Here is an 18,852-nt window from a genome sequence, read left to right on the forward strand (position 1 = left end):
TAGAAAAATCACTGAAGTTAATATTTTCTTGCTAATGATGTAATCACGTGTGTGTGTGTGTATGTGTCTGTCCGTCTGTGCACATGGTGTCTCGAACAAACAAACAAACAAACAAACAAACAAACAAACAAACAAACAAACGCATAAATATGATATAACACACACACATAAAATTGACAAACATTAAATAATCAGGTTGCAAATTTCAATCTCATTGGTATATTTATGTTTCGTATATGTATTGCATAAAGTCTGGGTCACTTGACAAACGATCACAAGGTTTCGAAATTGAGACAAACAAAAGTTATTAATAACAGTTAGTTGACTGAAAGAGATATGGAGGTGTTGAGACAGAAGTCAGATAGCAGTGAACCTCTATACCTCTAACTAGTATAAACTTAGACCACTAAAAATCTTTTTCTTCCTTGTTAGTGCATGTTTGAGTGTTTGTCTAGTGTGATAATCACCCAGAAGATAAGAGATAACGCAAATGTTTGTGGTAACTGGACCAGGCTAATTATGAGATTATGGGTGTTTTAATTTAGATAAGAGGAGAAGAATGGACAAGATGTCTTTATTTAGTCAATAATGAAAGAATTATGTACAGCTGAAAGAGTGAGAAATAGCCAGGGAAAGAAGGAAAAGTTATATCCCCACAAAAATCATTGAGTCAATTGAGAAATCTCACACACAACATAAGTTTTATTTCACTACAAAATTAATCATTCAATCGATCAATCATTCAACCTAATAATAAATAATCAATAATTCGATCCATCGATCGATCGATCGACCGATCGATCAATCAATTACATGCTCCGAGAATGAAGTCATCTAACCATACTAAAACCAAAATTGTCCAGGGTGGAACACACGCACATTTCTCTCGTTGTGTTCCCACTGAGCTCAGTGGTGAGATCCCACTGTATGGAGATGTTACATGTTTCCCCATTGAGTTGTCAAGCATAGAATTTTAGGAACAATATGTACGACGTTTATGACGTTGAGTCTGCGTTAGCGACCAGGTATTTTACCCTCTGCTATCCGCCATGCCATCATGTTTGAAATACCAACTTGGGTACTAAAGATATCTAAAGACATGTTGTATCATATTAAAGTTCAAAATTCATTTAATCTGTAAATGGGGGGGGGGGGGGGGGGTGTAGATACAGGTCGTGAACATGAACTGCATTGAATATGGACCAGCAGTTTTCCTTAAGGACCAGCAGCATTTGCTACATGTCGGTCCTTATGACCAGTAGTCATTTTCCCTTAAGTTCACACACTGCTCTCTACTGTCCGCGACTAACATCACTATTTAGAGGCATATTTCAGAAACATAATTTCATTATACCTTATAAAAAGGTATTGTAATTGCTTTCATTGAGACTAGCAATAGATCTGTTTGATAACAATATCCTCGGGTTCCCAATCATCAATTTTAATTGAACTGGAAATTATGAAAAAAAACACGAAAACAGAGAAAACGTCAGTATTTTAAGACAAAACAGTGGACAAAACAAGGACATCGGTTTGTATATATGCATGGTGTACGCATGCGTACTATAAATTTATGTCGACCACATTATAGAGGGTGTAACCATGGTAACAGTATCATGAACAACTCAAATAATGGCCTACCTTGTACCGATAACACCCCCATTCTGTGGACTGTATTTAGTGTTATTAATTCGAACACAGCAGCAGAAAAGTATGTATTTTGAGTTGATTATGTTGCTCTTTCAAATCTCCATTAATTAAAAAATCTATACATCGTTGACAGTCGTCATATTTTGTCGCCTCGATCATCGTACTTTTCCAGCCACAAGATTCTATCATGCATTGCGAATTTGAAAGAAATGGCGTCGACATGATATGCCTTAATATTCATACAAGGGAACAACAGAGAGAGAGAGAGAGAGAGAGAGAGAGAGAGAGAGAGAGAGAGAGAGAGAGAGAGAGAGAGAGAGAGAGAGAGAGAGAGAGAGAGAGAGAGAGAGAGAGAGAGAGAGAGAGAGACAGACAGAGAGACAGGAGAGAGAGAGAGAGAGAGAGAGAGAGAGAGAGAGAGAGAGAGAGAGATTGAAAAAACTAAAAACATATTATTCTTGATTGACTTGTAAACAATCTATAAAATATGTTATTTTGGTCACAAACGTCAAAAAGTACAGTTGAAGTAGACAGTTTTATTCTGAATGTATCTTTTTCAGAATCTCCTTATACTAAACATTTTTTGTACATACCAACGAAAAAGAGGGTAGTTTTCATGTTTGACTACATGCATGTAATTTCACCTGAAAGCTATACTGGTTATAAATCACCTACCTCTGCCACACAAAGGTCATACTCTCTCTGAACTATACTATCGATTCCACAGCAACATGATGGCATTATATCAGTTTTGAACAAAAAAAACTCCACTAAACTGTGTTTCTGATAATATACGCTCAGAACACAGGGTAGGGGTCTTTCCAAGGTGCTCTAACCCAGGGAGGATACCCGGGGGAAGATATAATGGTTCAAAACAATTGCAAGTTTATTTACCGACAAATTAAGTGGAAGCAGCAATCAGAACGCGGCTTCCCTTTTTGTCGTTATGAAAGGTATTCATTTTACATCTAATTTGATTTGGTTTACTCTGTCCAATGGGCTTACCATTAGGACTTACTTAAGGGTGCATGTTTTGCTTAATGTATTGTGAAAAAGGTTTGAAGCGATATGAGATGCTATGACAACGATATACCCTGCAAAATATTTGATATGACTATATTTACAAGTTTTTCATTTCCTGTCCAGGCCATCAATTACGGCCCCAAGAACCCACACACAGTCTAGTCCCTGGTAATTAAATGGAATAAATATTGGGTTCACATCAATACTGAGTTATATGAAATCATGAAGTCCTTCATGGTGTTGGGAGTCCTCTCACATCCAGGCTACTTTCGCTATTAATATACCAGTTTGACCCTTTGCTGTATATTAAAGTCCACTCTCATTTAATATACTGTGTGCCCTCAAAGGTTACTTAGTATTTCAAAAAACGGCGAGTGCCCACTCATTGTGAAAGTACGACCCATTAATACAATAATTTGGTCTTTTTGGACAAAACTCATACACATCATGGATTCAGAATGTATTGAGCAGATTAATTTGAAATTAGATAGGAATGTTGGTAGGGTTGTCAAGATCATAAAATATTCATTATAAAATGATTTGGTCTTTGTATAGGTTGACATAGGTAAAAAATGGTATTCGTTTGTTAAAATGTTCAACTGAGAAACTAAGAAGAGACTAATTACTTTTTTGTTACTTTTCATTCTTATAGAGAGAGAGAGAGATTGAACAAAACAAAAAACACACTATTCTTGTTTTACTTGTAAACAAACTATAAAACATGTTATTTTGGTCATAAACGTCAAAAAGTAAAGTTGACGTACATAGTTTTATTCTGAAGCTGTTTTTTTTAGAATCTCCTTTTACTATGGGTTGTATTACTGTTATTAAAAAAGCGACAAAATGAAAGCTAAATCATTAATAATATTAGGGGCAAGTGGCCATTGTCAATAACCGTCTACACTTACGATTCCATTTTTGTACATAACAACGAAAAGGAGGGTAGTTTTCATGTTAGTCTGCATGTATGTAATTTCACCTAAATGCTATAATGGTTATAAAACGTCTACCTCTGCCCACACAAAGGTCATACTGTCTATGAACTATCGATTCCATCAGCCACAGCATCATGATGGCATTATATTAGTTTTGAAGAAATAACTCCACTAAATTGTGTTTCTGATAATGTACCCTCAGAAAACAGGGTAGGGGTCTTTCCAAAGACAAAGTGCTTGAACCCAGGGAAGATACCCGGGGAAAGATATATGGTTCAATACAATCGGAATTTCATTTACCGACAAAGAAAGTGGAAGCAGCAATCAGAAGCTTCCCTTTTTGTCGTTATGAAAGGTATTCATTTTACATCTAATTTGATTTGATTTACTCTGTTCACTGGACTTTAATACCTTAAGGGACTTACTTAAGGGTGCATGTATGACACGCTATGGAAACTATATACTAGTACCCTGCAAAATATTTGATATGACTATATTTACAAGTTTTTCATTTCCTGTCCGGGCCATCATCAGTTACAGCCCGAACAACCCCCACACTGTCCCTGGTAATTAAATGGAGTAAATATTTGGTTCACATCAGTACTCAGTTATACGAAATCATGAAGTCCGTCATGGTGTTGGGAGTCCTCTCATATCCTGGCTACTTTCGCTAAATTATATGTTAATATACCAGTTTGACCATTTGCTGTATATTAAAGTCTACTCTCATTATACCGTATGCCCTCAAAGGTTACTTAGTATTTCGAAAAACGGCGAATGCCCACTCACTGTGAAAGTACTACCCATTAATATGGTAATTTGATCTTCTTGGACAAAACTCATACAAATCATGGTGTTTCTTTTGTCAAAATGTTAAACTGAGAAACTAAGAACAGACTAACTACGTTTTTGTTTACTTGGGATTCTCTGAGAGAGAGAGAGAGAGAGAGAGAGAGAGAGAGAGAGAGAGAGAGAGAGAGAGAGAGAGAGAGAGAGAGAGAGAGAGAGAGAGAGATTGAACAAAACTAAAAATACACTATTCTTGTTTGACTTGTAAACAAACTATAAAACATGTTATTTTGGTTATAAACGTCAAAAAGTACAGTTGACGTAGATACTTTAATTCTGAAGGTGTTTTTTTTTCAGAATCTCCTTTTACTTTGGATTGTATTACTGTTATTAAAAAAGCGACAAAATGAAAGCTAAATCATTAATAATATTAGGGGCAAGTGGCCATCGTCAATAACCGTCTACACTTACGATTCCATTTTTGTACATAACAACGAAAAGGAGGGTAGTTTTCATGTTAGCCTGTATGTATGTAATTTCACCTGAAAACTATAATGATACCGTTATAAAACATCTACCTCTGCCCACACAAAGGTCATACTCTCTGTGAATTATCGATTCCAACAGCCACAGCAACATGATGGCATTATATCAGTTTTGAAGAAAAAACTCCACTAAATTGTGTTTCTGATTATATACGCTCAGAAAAATAGGGTAGGGGTCTTTCCAAAGTGCTTCATCCCAGGGAAGATATATGGTTAAATACAATTGCAATTTCATTTACCGACAAAGAAAGTGGAAGCAGCAATGAGAAGCTTCGTTTTTTGTCGTTATGAAAGGCATTCATTTTACATCTAATTTGATTTGGTTTACTCTGTTCACTAGACTTGCTGTAGGGGACTTACAAAAGCGTCCATGTTTTGCGTAATATATTGTGAAAAAAGTGAACGATATGACACGCTATGGAAACGGTATACCATGCAAAAAATTTGATATGACTATATTTACAAGTTTTTCATTTCCTGTCCAGGCCAGTAGTTACGGCCCCCACAAATCCCCACAGGGTCCCTGGTAATTAAATGGAATAAATATTCGGTTCACATCAATACTGAGTTATATGAAATCATGAAGTCCTTCATGGTGTTGGGAGTCCTCTGTATGTCTACACTGTTGGTATGTATAATATTCTCCACTCATGTACATGACTGTCACATAAAATGCTAGATACCGCATCTGTTGCTTTTGTCATAAAGTCGGAGGCTGTTTTGTTTTTATCTTCAGAATATACTCATGTGTATGTTGTATTCCAAATTTGCCTGTTGTTCGAGAACACTTGAAAGATTTCCACCATTCTCGTTGTTTCAAATTCACTTGTTCTTCATTTTATCAGGTGGGTGTAAAGAATATTCAAGCCCTACCTAACACTGGTATGTATTTTACGAGTAATCTTAATTGCCATCAATTCAGTTCTAATCAACTTACTATGGTGTAAAACTGTTCGAAACTGTCTGTATGGCTATCTGTCTGTCTGTCTGTCTGTCTGTCTGTCTGTCTGTCTCCCCCCTACCCACCCACTTACCTACCTATCGCCCCTTTCCACACAAAACCTTCATACATGTATACACATTTTTATTGGTTTATCAATATCAGGATAACCTCTACGTGTATATTTACGTTCCTCTGAAATACATCATTTGAGAATTTTCATCAAAACATCGACTGGGTAGTTGGGAGAAAATGTAAACAGTGACAAAAATCACGTTTAATTTTAGTTGAGTTTGATTTTGAGTGTTAGCCTTTATTGATACTTTTTTCACTTCACATTGTCTATAAAAGATGATTACATTGGATGTTACGAAGATACCGAAGACGTAGGTCTATGCGATGACAATTTTGAAGACCAAGATGGTCTGACGATTGAGAATTGCATACAATATTGTCAAGACCGAGGTCATCCACACGCTGCGTTGTACTTTGGTAACCAGTGTTGGTGTGGTGAACTGTCCAGTCAATCATCGACCGCTCCAAGTAGTGAATGTGACACTCCATGTCCCGGGAATGCAAACCAAAAGTGTGGTGGTAGATTTGCACTGTCTGTCTATAAAATCGGTAAGTAATTATTCAAGAGTTTTCAAAGTATTTCTTAAAGTTATTTTGTGAATTTGTTCATACTAGGAAACCGATGTTTATTTATATGTTATCTATGAAATATTCAATGAGCGTTTGTAAAGTACACTTGCCGTAAAGAGGACAGTAGTTTACGACAAGCAGATCGCGTAATTGTTGATCTCCTCTAATCAATGCATTTCCGAATTAGAATTTTCATATTGGTCTTTCTTGCTGTATAATGCGATGTTGACAGTCAAGAACATGCATTTGAAAAAAACGCTCTGTAGATTATCTGCATACTAAATGACGTGTTCCAGATTTCAATGCACTAGATTACACATTTTTGCGATATCTAAAAAAAGAAAGAAATTCATTTTGTCTGAATTATATTTGATACTGAGTGTTGTTTTAATGGCATGTCACTGCATCGTGTACACACACACACACACACACACACACACATACACGTCCCTTCACCATGAAATCCATACTAGTTCTGTTGAACATCTTCACAATAGTTTGTACAGTTGTACACTGTAGTGGATCGCCTTTGGGCAAGTCAGACTACGAAAGAACTTCACCAGGAAGATGATGTTTTTGTCCAGTCATAGTGGATCGGATTGAAAACAACAACAACAACAACAACAACAACAACAACAACAACAACAACAACGCAATTCGATCTAACCTATACCCCAACATCAAGTTGTTTTAATATATGAAACATAAGCTTCTAGATTGCTAGATTATCCTTTCACATAGAATGGACTCCTGCCGCATCAATACTATCAAATTCTTCAAAAAATTAATGTAACTAACTCTAGGACATACAGAAAAAATATACTAGATGTAAACTAAATGCTTCCTGTAAAGGCAAAACCATAGGTTTTTATTTCTACAAACATTGTTGAAATGCAAAATTCTTATTATCGAACTACATCAACTAGATTTAAAGGACACATTCACTTCTTCATCATCAATGCATGTACTACAATGAAATTCACATGACCGGCGTGAAAGGAATAGACACACCTGTGATTTTCAAGATGAACTCAATTGATAAGACCCTGTATATAAACAATTATACTCTTTGGAAAGTCCAATTCAACCAATCAACGCCAAGTGTGGTATCTGATAACAGGAGGTCAGAAAATAGATGTGCAAAGAGTGCAATTGTTTATATACCTTAGTCTTACTCTTAGCCTCCATTTCTTACACCACTCATTAAACTGACTCAACATATGTTGCATATCATTTTCATTGTAAGCTAAAAGCACTATATCATCTGCATACACAAGTATGCTAACATTATTATTACCTATATCAATACCTCTGTGCATAACTGTAATTTCTACTACCATGTCATTACTTAATAAAGAGAGAAAACAGAGTTAGGTATAAACTATCGCCTTGTAATGATAAAGCCGAGATAAAAAAGGTGTTGAGAAATTATTCTTATAAACGTGGGTACTAGGGGGCCTTCCGGCTTCGATAAATCTCAGTAGCTATGATAAGCAGTCCAGTTGAGGGCTAATTTACACATGACTAAATGCCAACATGCTTTACAGAACATGCATCCTTATTATGTGATGGTTGATGCATGTACCAAATGTTGCAGAATTTGAAGTGTGCATTATTGAGATATGGTTTACTTACTGAAAACAATTAATTATGCAAATGAATAATTAATATTTGTTGTATGTTTACCAGTTCTTGACATCAACGATATGGAAGACATAGCATGTTTCATGAGAATCGATATCCATTCGGTAGTCTTTGATATATCCTATCCTCAGACAGACTGACAGACAGACAGACAGACAGAAAGATAGACAGACAAGTACAACAGAACCTTCCATTATGGGAGGTAAAATGAGTAATATGTTATTCATAGTGCTAAATGTAGGTATGAAGAGGTGTACATTAGATAGGAAAGGGACCATTGAATGATTACTTTCACTTTTCCGCAAAATATACCAGCACATTTGGATGCTATTTTCGGAAGGCGTATAATAAACGTGTTCTATGAGAGCAAACAGTGTGAATATTGTACCCTTTGCGAACTTTATCATATTTGCTATTTGGAGTTCAACAAACGACAAAGACTGTTGGACATTTATTTTCATATTGTTGTCTAACAATAAGCAGAATCAATTACTTAAACTTAACTTGTATTGAAAAGGTAAAATGAAGGTACTTCCATGTTTGAGAGGATCCTTTACAACCGAACATGTATATTAAATGGAAGGTCATTTATGCATAGGACTGCCGGTCTTGAATGTGTTGTGCTGTTTATGACAGGATATGGTATCAGGGAAACTATGATTTAATTATATTCTATAGCTCAGTTAAAGTAGTACTGACAATGCCAGACTTTCAGTGGTGTGAGAACTCAGCTCTTCTCTCCATATTATTGAGCGTTTTCTTATCTTTTCTCATCAATACATCAGGGACTTCACTTGGTTGTGAAAATTCACTTGAATTGACTTCCACTAGTACGGATGTAGCAGTAGAGACAGATGTTCCTCAACTAGACCAAATGACTATGTGTATTTGGGCAAAAGCAGTTGACAATCCTGCTAAGGGTACACTGATGTCGTATGCTGTTCAAGGCTGTCATAATGAAATACTGGTATATGGCAGTGTCGACATCGAAATTTATATCCACAATGATAAGAAAGTAACATCACTTTCCATTAATGATGGCAACTGGCATCTGATGTGTGCTACATGGTGTTCAAGTGGTGGAAATTGGGCCCTTTATGACAACGGTGTGAAATCCGGTTCTGGCTCTGGTCTGAAGAATGGTTATAAAGTTATTGCAGGTGGTACCATCACCTTGGGACAGGAGCAGGATTCAGTAAGAGGAAGCTACGATCCCAACCAAGCCTTCAAAGGATTCATAGCATATTTCAGCATGTGGTCAAAGGCTCTGAGTGCTACTGAGATTGATGGCATTGACTGCTCCAGTATTGGTGATGTCTTCTCTTGGGATGTGAATGGTCTTGATATCAAAGGAGACGTGGATATTGTGTGTACTGAAACGTGTGGTGTAGATTGTACGAAAGTGTGTGGTGAGTTGAGTAATATCTTTTATCGAACAGCGTTCAAAGGTTTTCATAGAATAATATCTATATATGCATTTACAATGATTTTTAACATGGAACTGTCCAATGAAGGCATTTCCACTTTTGAGAAGATCCCTTAGGACCGAACATGTATATTAAATGGAAGGTCATTTATGCATTGGACTGCCGGTCTTGAATGTGTTGTGCTGTTTATGATTCAGGATATGGTATCAGGAAAACTATGATTTATTATATTCTATAGCTCAGTTAAAGTAATAGTGACGTTGCCAGACTTTCAGTGGTGTGAGGACTCAGCTCTTCTCTCCATATGATTTATCGTTTTCTTATCTTTTCTCATCAATACATCAGGGACTTCACTTGGTTGTGAAAATTCACTTGAATTGACTTCCACTAGTACGGATGTAGCAGTAGAGACAGATGTTCCTCAACTAGACCAAATGACTATGTGTATTTGGGCAAAAGCAGTTGACAATCCTGCTAAGGGTACACTGATGTCGTATGCTGTTCAAGGCTGTCACAATGAAATACTGGTATATGGCAGTGTCGACATCGCAATTTATATCCACAATGATAAGAGAGTAACATCACTTTCCATTAATGATGGCAACTGGCATTTGATGTGTGCTACATGGTGTTCAAGTGGTGGAAATTGGGCCCTTTATGACAACGGTGTGAAATCCGGTTCTGGCTCTGGTCTGAAGAATGGTTATAAAGTTATTGCAGGTGGTACCATCACCTTGGGACAGGAGCAGGATTCAGTAAGAGGAAGCTACGATCCCAACCAAGCCTTCAAAGGATTCATAGCATATTTCAGCATGTGGTCAAAGGCTCTGAGTGCTACTGAGATTGATGGCATTGACTGCTCCAGTATTGGTGATGTCTTCTCTTGGGATGTGAATGGTCTTGATATCAAAGGAGACGTGGATATTGTGTGTACTGAAACGTGTGGTGTAGATTGTACGAAAGTGTGTGGTGAGTTGAGTAATATCTTTTATCGAACAGCGTTCAAAGGTTTTCATAGAATAATATCTATATATGTATTTACAATGTTTTTTAACATGGAACTGTCCAATGAAGGCATTTCCACTTTTGAGAAGATCCCATAGGACCGAACATGTATATTAAATGGAAGGCCATTTATACATAGGACTGCCGGTCTTGAATGTGTTGTGGTGTTTATGATTCAGGATATGGTATCAGAGAAACTATGATTTATTATATTCTATAGCTCAGTCAAAGTAATACTGACAATGTCAGACTTTCAGTGGTATGAGAACTCAGCTCTTCTCTCCATATGTTTTATCGTTTTCCTATCTTTTCTCATCAATACATCAGGGACTTCACTTGGTTGTGAAAATTCACTTGAATTGACTTCCACTAGTACGGATGTAGCAGTAGAGACAGATGTTCCTCAACTAGACCAAATGACTATGTGTATTTGGGCAAAAGCAGTTGACAATCCTGCTAAGGGTACACTGATGTCGTATGCTGTTCAAGGCTGTCATAATGAAATACTGGTATATGGCAGTGTCGACATCGAAATTTATATCCACAATGATAAGAAAGTAACATCACTTTCCATTAATGATGGCAACTGGCATCTGATGTGTGCTACATGGTGTTCAAGTGGTGGAAATTGGGCCCTTTATGACAACGGTGTGAAATCCGGTTCTGGCTCTGGTCTGAAGAATGGTTATAAAGTTATTGCAGGTGGTACCATCACCTTGGGACAGGAGCAGGATTCAGTAAGAGGAAGCTACGATCCCAACCAAGCCTTCAAAGGATTCATAGCATATTTCAGCATGTGGTCAAAGGCTCTGAGTGCTACTGAGATTGATGGCATTGACTGCTCCAGTATTGGTGATGTCTTCTCTTGGGATGTGAATGGTCTTGATATCAAAGGAGACGTGGATATTGTGTGTACTGAAACGTGTGGTGTAGATTGTACGAAAGTGTGTGGTGAGTTGAGTAATATCTTTTATCGAACAGCGTTCAAAGGTTTTCATAGAATAATATCTATATATGTATTTACAATGTTTTTTAACATGGAACTGTCCAATGAAGGCATTTCCACTTTTGAGAAGATCCCATAGGACCGAACATGTATATTAAATGGAAGGCCATTTATACATAGGACTGCCGGTCTTGAATGTGTTGTGGTGTTTATGATTCAGGATATGGTATCAGAGAAACTATGATTTATTATATTCTATAGCTCAGTCAAAGTAATACTGACAATGTCAGACTTTCAGTGGTATGAGAACTCAGCTCTTCTCTCCATATGTTTTATCGTTTTCTTATCTTTTCTCATCAATACATCAGGGACTTCACTTGGTTGTGAAAATTCACTTGAATTGACTTCCACTAGTACGGATGTAGCAGTAGAGACAGATGTTCCTCAACTAGACCAAATGACTATGTGTATTTGGGCAAAAGCAGTTGACAATCCTGCTAAGGGTACACTGATGTCGTATGCTGTTCAAGGCTGTCATAATGAAATACTGGTATATGGCAGTGTCGACATCGAAATTTATATCCACAATGATAAGAAAGTAACATCACTTTCCATTAATGATGGCAACTGGCATCTGATGTGTGCTACATGGTGTTCAAGTGGTGGAAATTGGGCCCTTTATGACAACGGTGTGAAATCCGGTTCTGGCTCTGGTCTGAAGAATGGTTATAAAGTTATTGCAGGTGGTACCATCACCTTGGGACAGGAGCAGGATTCAGTAAGAGGAAGCTACGATCCCAACCAAGCCTTCAAAGGATTCATAGCATATTTCAGCATGTGGTCAAAGGCTCTGAGTGCTACTGAGATTGATGGCATTGACTGCTCCAGTATTGGTGATGTCTTCTCTTGGGATGTGAATGGTCTTGATATCAAAGGAGACGTGGATATTGTGTGTACTGAAACGTGTGGTGTAGATTGTACGAAAGTGTGTGGTGAGTTGAGTAATATCTTTTATCGAACAGCGTTCAAAGGTTTTCATAGAATAATATCTATATATGCATTTACAATGATTTTTAACATGGAACTGTCCAATGAAGGCATTTCCACTTTTGAGAAGATCCCTTAGGACCGAACATGTATATTAAATGGAAGGTCATTTATGCATTGGACTGCCGGTCTTGAATGTGTTGTGCTGTTTATGATTCAGGATATGGTATCAGGAAAACTATGATTTATTATATTCTATAGCTCAGTTAAAGTAATAGTGACGTTGCCAGACTTTCAGTGGTGTGAGGACTCAGCTCTTCTCTCCATATGATTTATCGTTTTCTTATCTTTTCTCATCAATACATCAGGGACTTCACTTGGTTGTGAAAATTCACTTGAATTGACTTCCACTAGTACGGATGTAGCAGTAGAGACAGATGTTCCTCAACTAGACCAAATGACTATGTGTATTTGGGCAAAAGCAGTTGACAATCCTACTAAGGGTACACTGATGTCGTATGCTGTTCAAGGCTGTCATAATGAAATACTGGTATATGGCAGTGTCGACATCGAAATTTATATCCACAATGATAAGAAAGTAACATCACTTTCCATTAATGATGGCAACTGGCATCTGATGTGTGCTACATGGTGTTCAAGTGGTGGAAATTGGGCCCTTTATGACAACGGTGTGAAATCCGGTTATGGCTCTGGGCTGAAGAATGGTTATAAAGTTATTGCTGGTGGTACCATCACCTTGGGACAGGAGCAGGATTCAGTAAGAGGAAGCTACGATCCCAACCAAGCCTTCAAAGGATTCATAGCATATTTCAGCATGTGGTCAAAGGCTCTGAGTGCTACTGAGATTGATGGCATTGACTGCTCCAGTATTGGTGATGTCTTCTCTTGGGATGTGAATGGTCTTGATATCAAAGGAGACGTGGATATTGTGTGTACTGAAACGTGCGGTGTTGATTGTAAGAAAGTGTGTGGTAAGTTTACAACAAATGTAATTTTTCTTTCCAATTTACATCTTTACACCCTAATTGTTTTCGTTGTATTATACAATTTTTTTTCATATTGTTTCATCCAGGGAAGAAGTAACCAGGTTGATCAAAGGGATAGCATGGAAAACGTTGACAATTTATTTGAAGCTGTTATTAATGAATAACTGGTGTAATTTTATTTGACGAATATGTTAATGTCACATCGAAATGTTTGTCTTACTACCGTATAGTCAATATGGAAATTCAATGCAATTGAAGGTGTCTATCATTTTCGTCATAGTAACATATTTTCTTTCTTGTGTGAAATTTTCGTTTTATTCCATTCATGTAGTCTAGAACATGAAAAAATGTTTATCTTATCTCATGGTATAGACTGTAATAAGTGATATAATGTACTTTTATGTCTACTTTTTCTGGTTGTCTGGGCTAAATAAAATTGGCATAAACGTATAATAAATTTTGTGTCTTTAATACATTCGACTCAAACATGTACAAAACAGTACAAGGAAAGTACCTGACGGCATATATGTCAAAAAAACCTGCATCTTCATTCCCCATAACAATATGTTGAACAAATGTTATCTCTTCCAGGCTACTGAGCATAATACTCTGCATATTATGGACATAAATGTTACTATTAACGTTGCTAAATTTTATCGTCTGGCTCGTCAAAAAATCTTATTAATATGAACATTGCTGTATATTATCATGTGGCAAACTGATTGCCATTGCTCTATTTATTATTAAACCGGATGTAAACTGAATGCTTTCCATAAGGGCAAACCTTTAGATTGTTGTTCCTTCATGCGTTATTGGAAAGAAAAATTCTGCGCTACCAGAAATAATATCGTATATCCCAATACTACGTCAATAAATAAAACGTAGCATTGGAACTCCGGCTGACACATTGTACATACCCCTTCTTCAAAAGTTGAGTTTTGGTGTATATTCCATTCACTGTAACCTTGACTAAAGTCTGCCATTTTAGATTACTGAAAAATCGTACACGTCAACTGACATCTCTTCTTTCGTGCCAGTAAAATGGACGACCGCCTAACAGAGTTTTTGTCCACTCGCATGCCATTACATGTCTGCCTTATATATAGTTTTCGAATATACATGCTGTTGGTTGGCAAAGTTGTCAGTGCAGTGCGTCTTGCACAGATGGGTGCTTGCTGCTTGTTCGGGTTCGTTAGGAATTGTGGTCGGTTCTCTTGGTTCAGCAAGTTCTTTCTCGTACAAAGTAATAAACAATTCAGTTATAGATTCTTTTTGGGTGGTGGTGGGGGCAATTTCGACATTTTAAATCAAAAATAGAATAACATTCATGTTTAACAGCTTCACTCTCACATGGTGGCTTTCAATATGTCAGCAGATCTGTCAGAAAGAAGAAACACGAAAGTCACACTACCGTCCATTGTATCGAAAGATCACTTTTACCTTCCATAAGGAAGGGTATATATTAGGGATGAGGCGGTCCTGCATTTTAGAAATACCTGGAATTTCGGTACAAGAGAAGCTAAAGTTTGCGATTCTGAATGAATATTATTATCGGGACATTGCCAAAATGACAACCTACTACTTTCCTTACTTATTCATCACTATTTAATAGGATGCTTCAGTTAAAAAAAGGATAAGTTGAATGTACAGAATATTGTTAGTTCTATGGGTTTGAACAGCCTGCCTTGTTGCCACGACATCTGCCATCAATGTACATGACTTGCATCTCCTGAGAGTGCCGTGGAGGGCTCCCTACTGTCGCCGCCAATGATGATGGACAAAGTGCTGTGATACAATCTTGTCACGGCGCCCTCTGGAGAGACAATGTACTTGACTCCATGACATATCTCTTCCGGTTTGTGGGTTTTTGAGATCATGTCTACAAATAACGAGAGACTTCGCAGCCGACTCTCTAACTCAGATCTTTAAAAAGACGATTTACCAGAAAATATAAAAGTTTATATGATGAGCTGAGCTGTCCAAAGGTAATTCACCCCCGAGGGGGGGGGGGGGGGCAAGTCACATAGACGGCAATATGGGGAGTGTCTGCGCGAAAGGGGTTGTATTTTTATGCTGGTTGGTATCAGAAAGAGTGTACTTTTTCATGAGGTGGTGGTATGAGAAAGGGTTGGGTGAATCAAAACTGGCGTTAATTAACAGAGACAAATATGCAGTCAACACTGGAAGCGCTTCAACCGGGTGTATCTACCTTCAAAACTTCCATACTCTCGTCACTGATGCCACACTAGATTGAGGGCTTGCGCCCTGGCTTTTACTAATTAAAATGCAATTTGGTATCAGAAAGGGTATACTTTTTGAATAAATTTTGCTATCACAACGCTCTTTGGGTTTCAATGTTTGTGAGGAGCCTCCCCCATGGAGTTATCCCCCGGGAATTCACCGCATCGGAAAGGAAACATCTCTCACGAAGAACATCTAAATAATCACCATGTTTATAAATTTACGAATACCCCGAGAGAGAGAGAGAGAGAGAGAGAGAGAGAGAGAGAGAGAGAGAGAGAGAGAGAGAGAGAGAGAGAGAGAGAGAGAGAGAGAGAGAGAGAGAGAGAGAGAGAGAGAGAGAGAGAGAGAGAGAGAGAGAGAGAGAGAGAGAGAGAGAGAGAGAGAGAGAGAGAGAGAGAGAGAGAGAGAGAGAGAGAGAGAGAGAGAGAGAGAGAGAGAGAGAGAGAGAGAGAGAGAGAGAGAGAGGCAGTATTGGACAGGACAAAGTAACATCTAATTCAAAACCAATACACTTTTCTGGTGGCAGTTAAACATCAACATAACCCACGCGTCTATCTAATTCGATTAATCAAAGGCACAGTCACTTGTGAGCTAACATTCTATTCCAGGATGATCTTATTCTATTTCGGGATGAATACAAAAATAATGACGTTATTAGGTATTTACGAATATTCAAAATATACCGTCAGAACAATATGACAGTATTTTTAAATATTCGTAAATACATGTACCTATAATAACGTCATTATTTTGACAATGATCACAACTTGAACCTCTTCTACAGTACAGGCGTCTATCTACACGTAGTCGGGCACGTGCAGTTTAGCTGAGCACAGTGTGATGTGAAGGTTTGCACAGGGGGCTATATTTGAGGGATTTTGATTGGAAAACATGATACGTCCCATGAGTTCTTACCGCGTGGACCAATTCGTGATACAAGGATGAAATTAGTCAATAATACTTCTCCTTATCCAAGGTCACGTGTGACGCAAAATCCATTAATAGCCAAACTTTATGATTAGTGATCTTAAGTTTCGAGTAGGAATGTTTTTTTTTGTTTTTTTGTCAAGTTAGCCTACAAAGACTTGCCTACCTGGTTTGACACAATGGTTCGACAATGATTGACAAGCTGGATAACCAAGATTCTTGGTTATTGGCGAGTAAACTCGCCCCCCTCCACCCTGGAACACTTTCTTCATCTCTCCGAATTGCATTCCACGTATGTGGGATCATGAAGGGGAATACTAACACGATTTTGTTCAGATTTGTTGATGTCTGCTAAAATGACATATTCCAAAATTTATGTTACCCCCAATCAATCAATCACTCACTCACTCACTCACTCACTCACTCACTCACTCACTCACTCACTCACTCAGTCAATCACTCACTCACTCACTCACTCACTCACTCACTCACTCACTCAGTCAATCAATCAATCAATCAATCAATCAATAAATCAGTCAATCAGTCAGTCATTCATTCATTCAGTCAGTTAATCAATCAATCAATCAATCAATCAATCAATCAATCAATCAATCAATCAATCAATCAATCAATCAATCAATCAATCAATCAATCAATCAGTCAGTCAATCAGTCAGTCATTCAGTCAGTCACTCAATCGCTCAATCAATCAATCAATCAATCAATCAATCAATCAATCAATCAATCAATCAATCAATCAATCAATCAATCAATCAATCAATCAATCGAGGGATCGATCGACCGGACGACCGACCGACCAACCAAGCAACCAAGCAACCACCCAACCAAGCAACCAATCGATCGATCGATCCAGCGATCGATCAATGTCAATCGCCCAACACGGCATGACTGGAGGGGTTTGTTCTGACACAATAGGTTTTCGGCAAAGGTTTAACCCTTTCAATACTCATGTACTCTTTATATCCAAAATTTTCTACAGCATATGTTAATTAAATCACAAGACACTGAGGTGAGGTGCGTTCAAATTTCCTGGGGGCGCACTAAAGTTTGTAAATATTAATTTTCATTGAAGCTAGAATCCATGTACAGGGCTGTTGAAATAGTGAAATAGCTCAATATTGACGTTACGAAGGCATGCAATCACTTCTTTTTGCATTTTCTCAACGTTTCTAAGGGATTGAACATAAATTACACAGGGTGGGGGTGGGGGTGGGGGTGGGTTTGGTAATGTTCAGAAGTTCAGTGGGTGAAAAAGATTGTCTCTTTCCCAACACCTTGCAGAAGGACTACTGACACTTCCCTCCACTGTCATTAAAATATATGTAATCAAAAACATTATTGTACAAAACTAGTTACCCTCCCCTAAACACTTGCATGAAAAATGGTGACCCTCTAAAAATATCACTTCCCCTGTAATTTGTGTCAAGTCCCTAAGTTCTCTAATTAGATGTGAATTGTTCCGGAAATAATTATTGATTCGACTGAACATATTTAATTACCTTTCTTCAAAAGGAAATTATTTTTACTTTGTAAACTCAATTGGTGGATGTCATTTAATGGTGTCACTGGTCAAGGTAAGAATTCTTGTAGGTTATGAATTAAGAGTTAAATTAGTCTGTGAATCATAATGTAAAAAGACTAAGGTGGAAAATAGCTGCATGATGTGTATTTGACTACAGTTGTTTCGTTTCTCATATGGTTGAATTATTGATATCGTGTGAACAAGTGTTTCCTTAAAGAGGGCTTACTAAACAAAGCACCCAACCAACAAAGCATCCAACCAACCAACCAACCAACCAATCAATCAATCAATCAAAAGAATTTGTACGTATAGCGCCATAATCCAATACTACGTAATGTTCTATGGCGCTGAACAGGAACAATAGTAGATCAATGTAAAATGAAGTTAGAGAAAGCTCTTGCAAACAGCTGTTTCTTGATGTCCCTCTTGAATTTATCAACTGTTGACGAAGAAAGGAGTTCAAGTGAGACCAGCGCTGCTCGCGAGAACGCATGCTCACCATATGATTTTATGACAACCCACCCACCCACCCACCTATCACCGAACACACCGACTTGGTTTTTATCTTACAGGGTTATCGACTGGTCAAAAATCTT

At 37.6% G+C, this 18,852-nt stretch overlaps 1 protein-coding gene across 1 annotated transcript; it reads left to right on the forward strand.

The window, feature by feature from the left end:
* The first annotated feature begins 5,492 nt into the window (after positions 1-5,492).
* LOC144437069 (uncharacterized) lies at positions 5,493-13,989 on the forward strand. The gene is made up of 9 exons (XM_078125939.1): positions 5,493-5,570; positions 5,788-5,824; positions 6,234-6,506; positions 8,957-9,580; positions 9,944-10,567; positions 10,931-11,554; positions 11,918-12,541; positions 12,905-13,528; positions 13,630-13,989. The coding sequence occupies exons 1-9, from the start codon at positions 5,523-5,525 to the stop codon at positions 13,638-13,640; spliced, it is 3,489 nt and encodes a 1,162-aa protein (XP_077982065.1). The 5' UTR covers positions 5,493-5,522; the 3' UTR covers positions 13,641-13,989.
* Positions 13,990-18,852: the final 4,863 nt, after the last annotated feature.

Source organism: Glandiceps talaboti, chromosome 6 (genome assembly GCF_964340395.1).
Source record: "Glandiceps talaboti chromosome 6, keGlaTala1.1, whole genome shotgun sequence".
NCBI classification, from domain to species: Eukaryota; Metazoa; Hemichordata; class Enteropneusta; family Spengelidae; genus Glandiceps; species Glandiceps talaboti.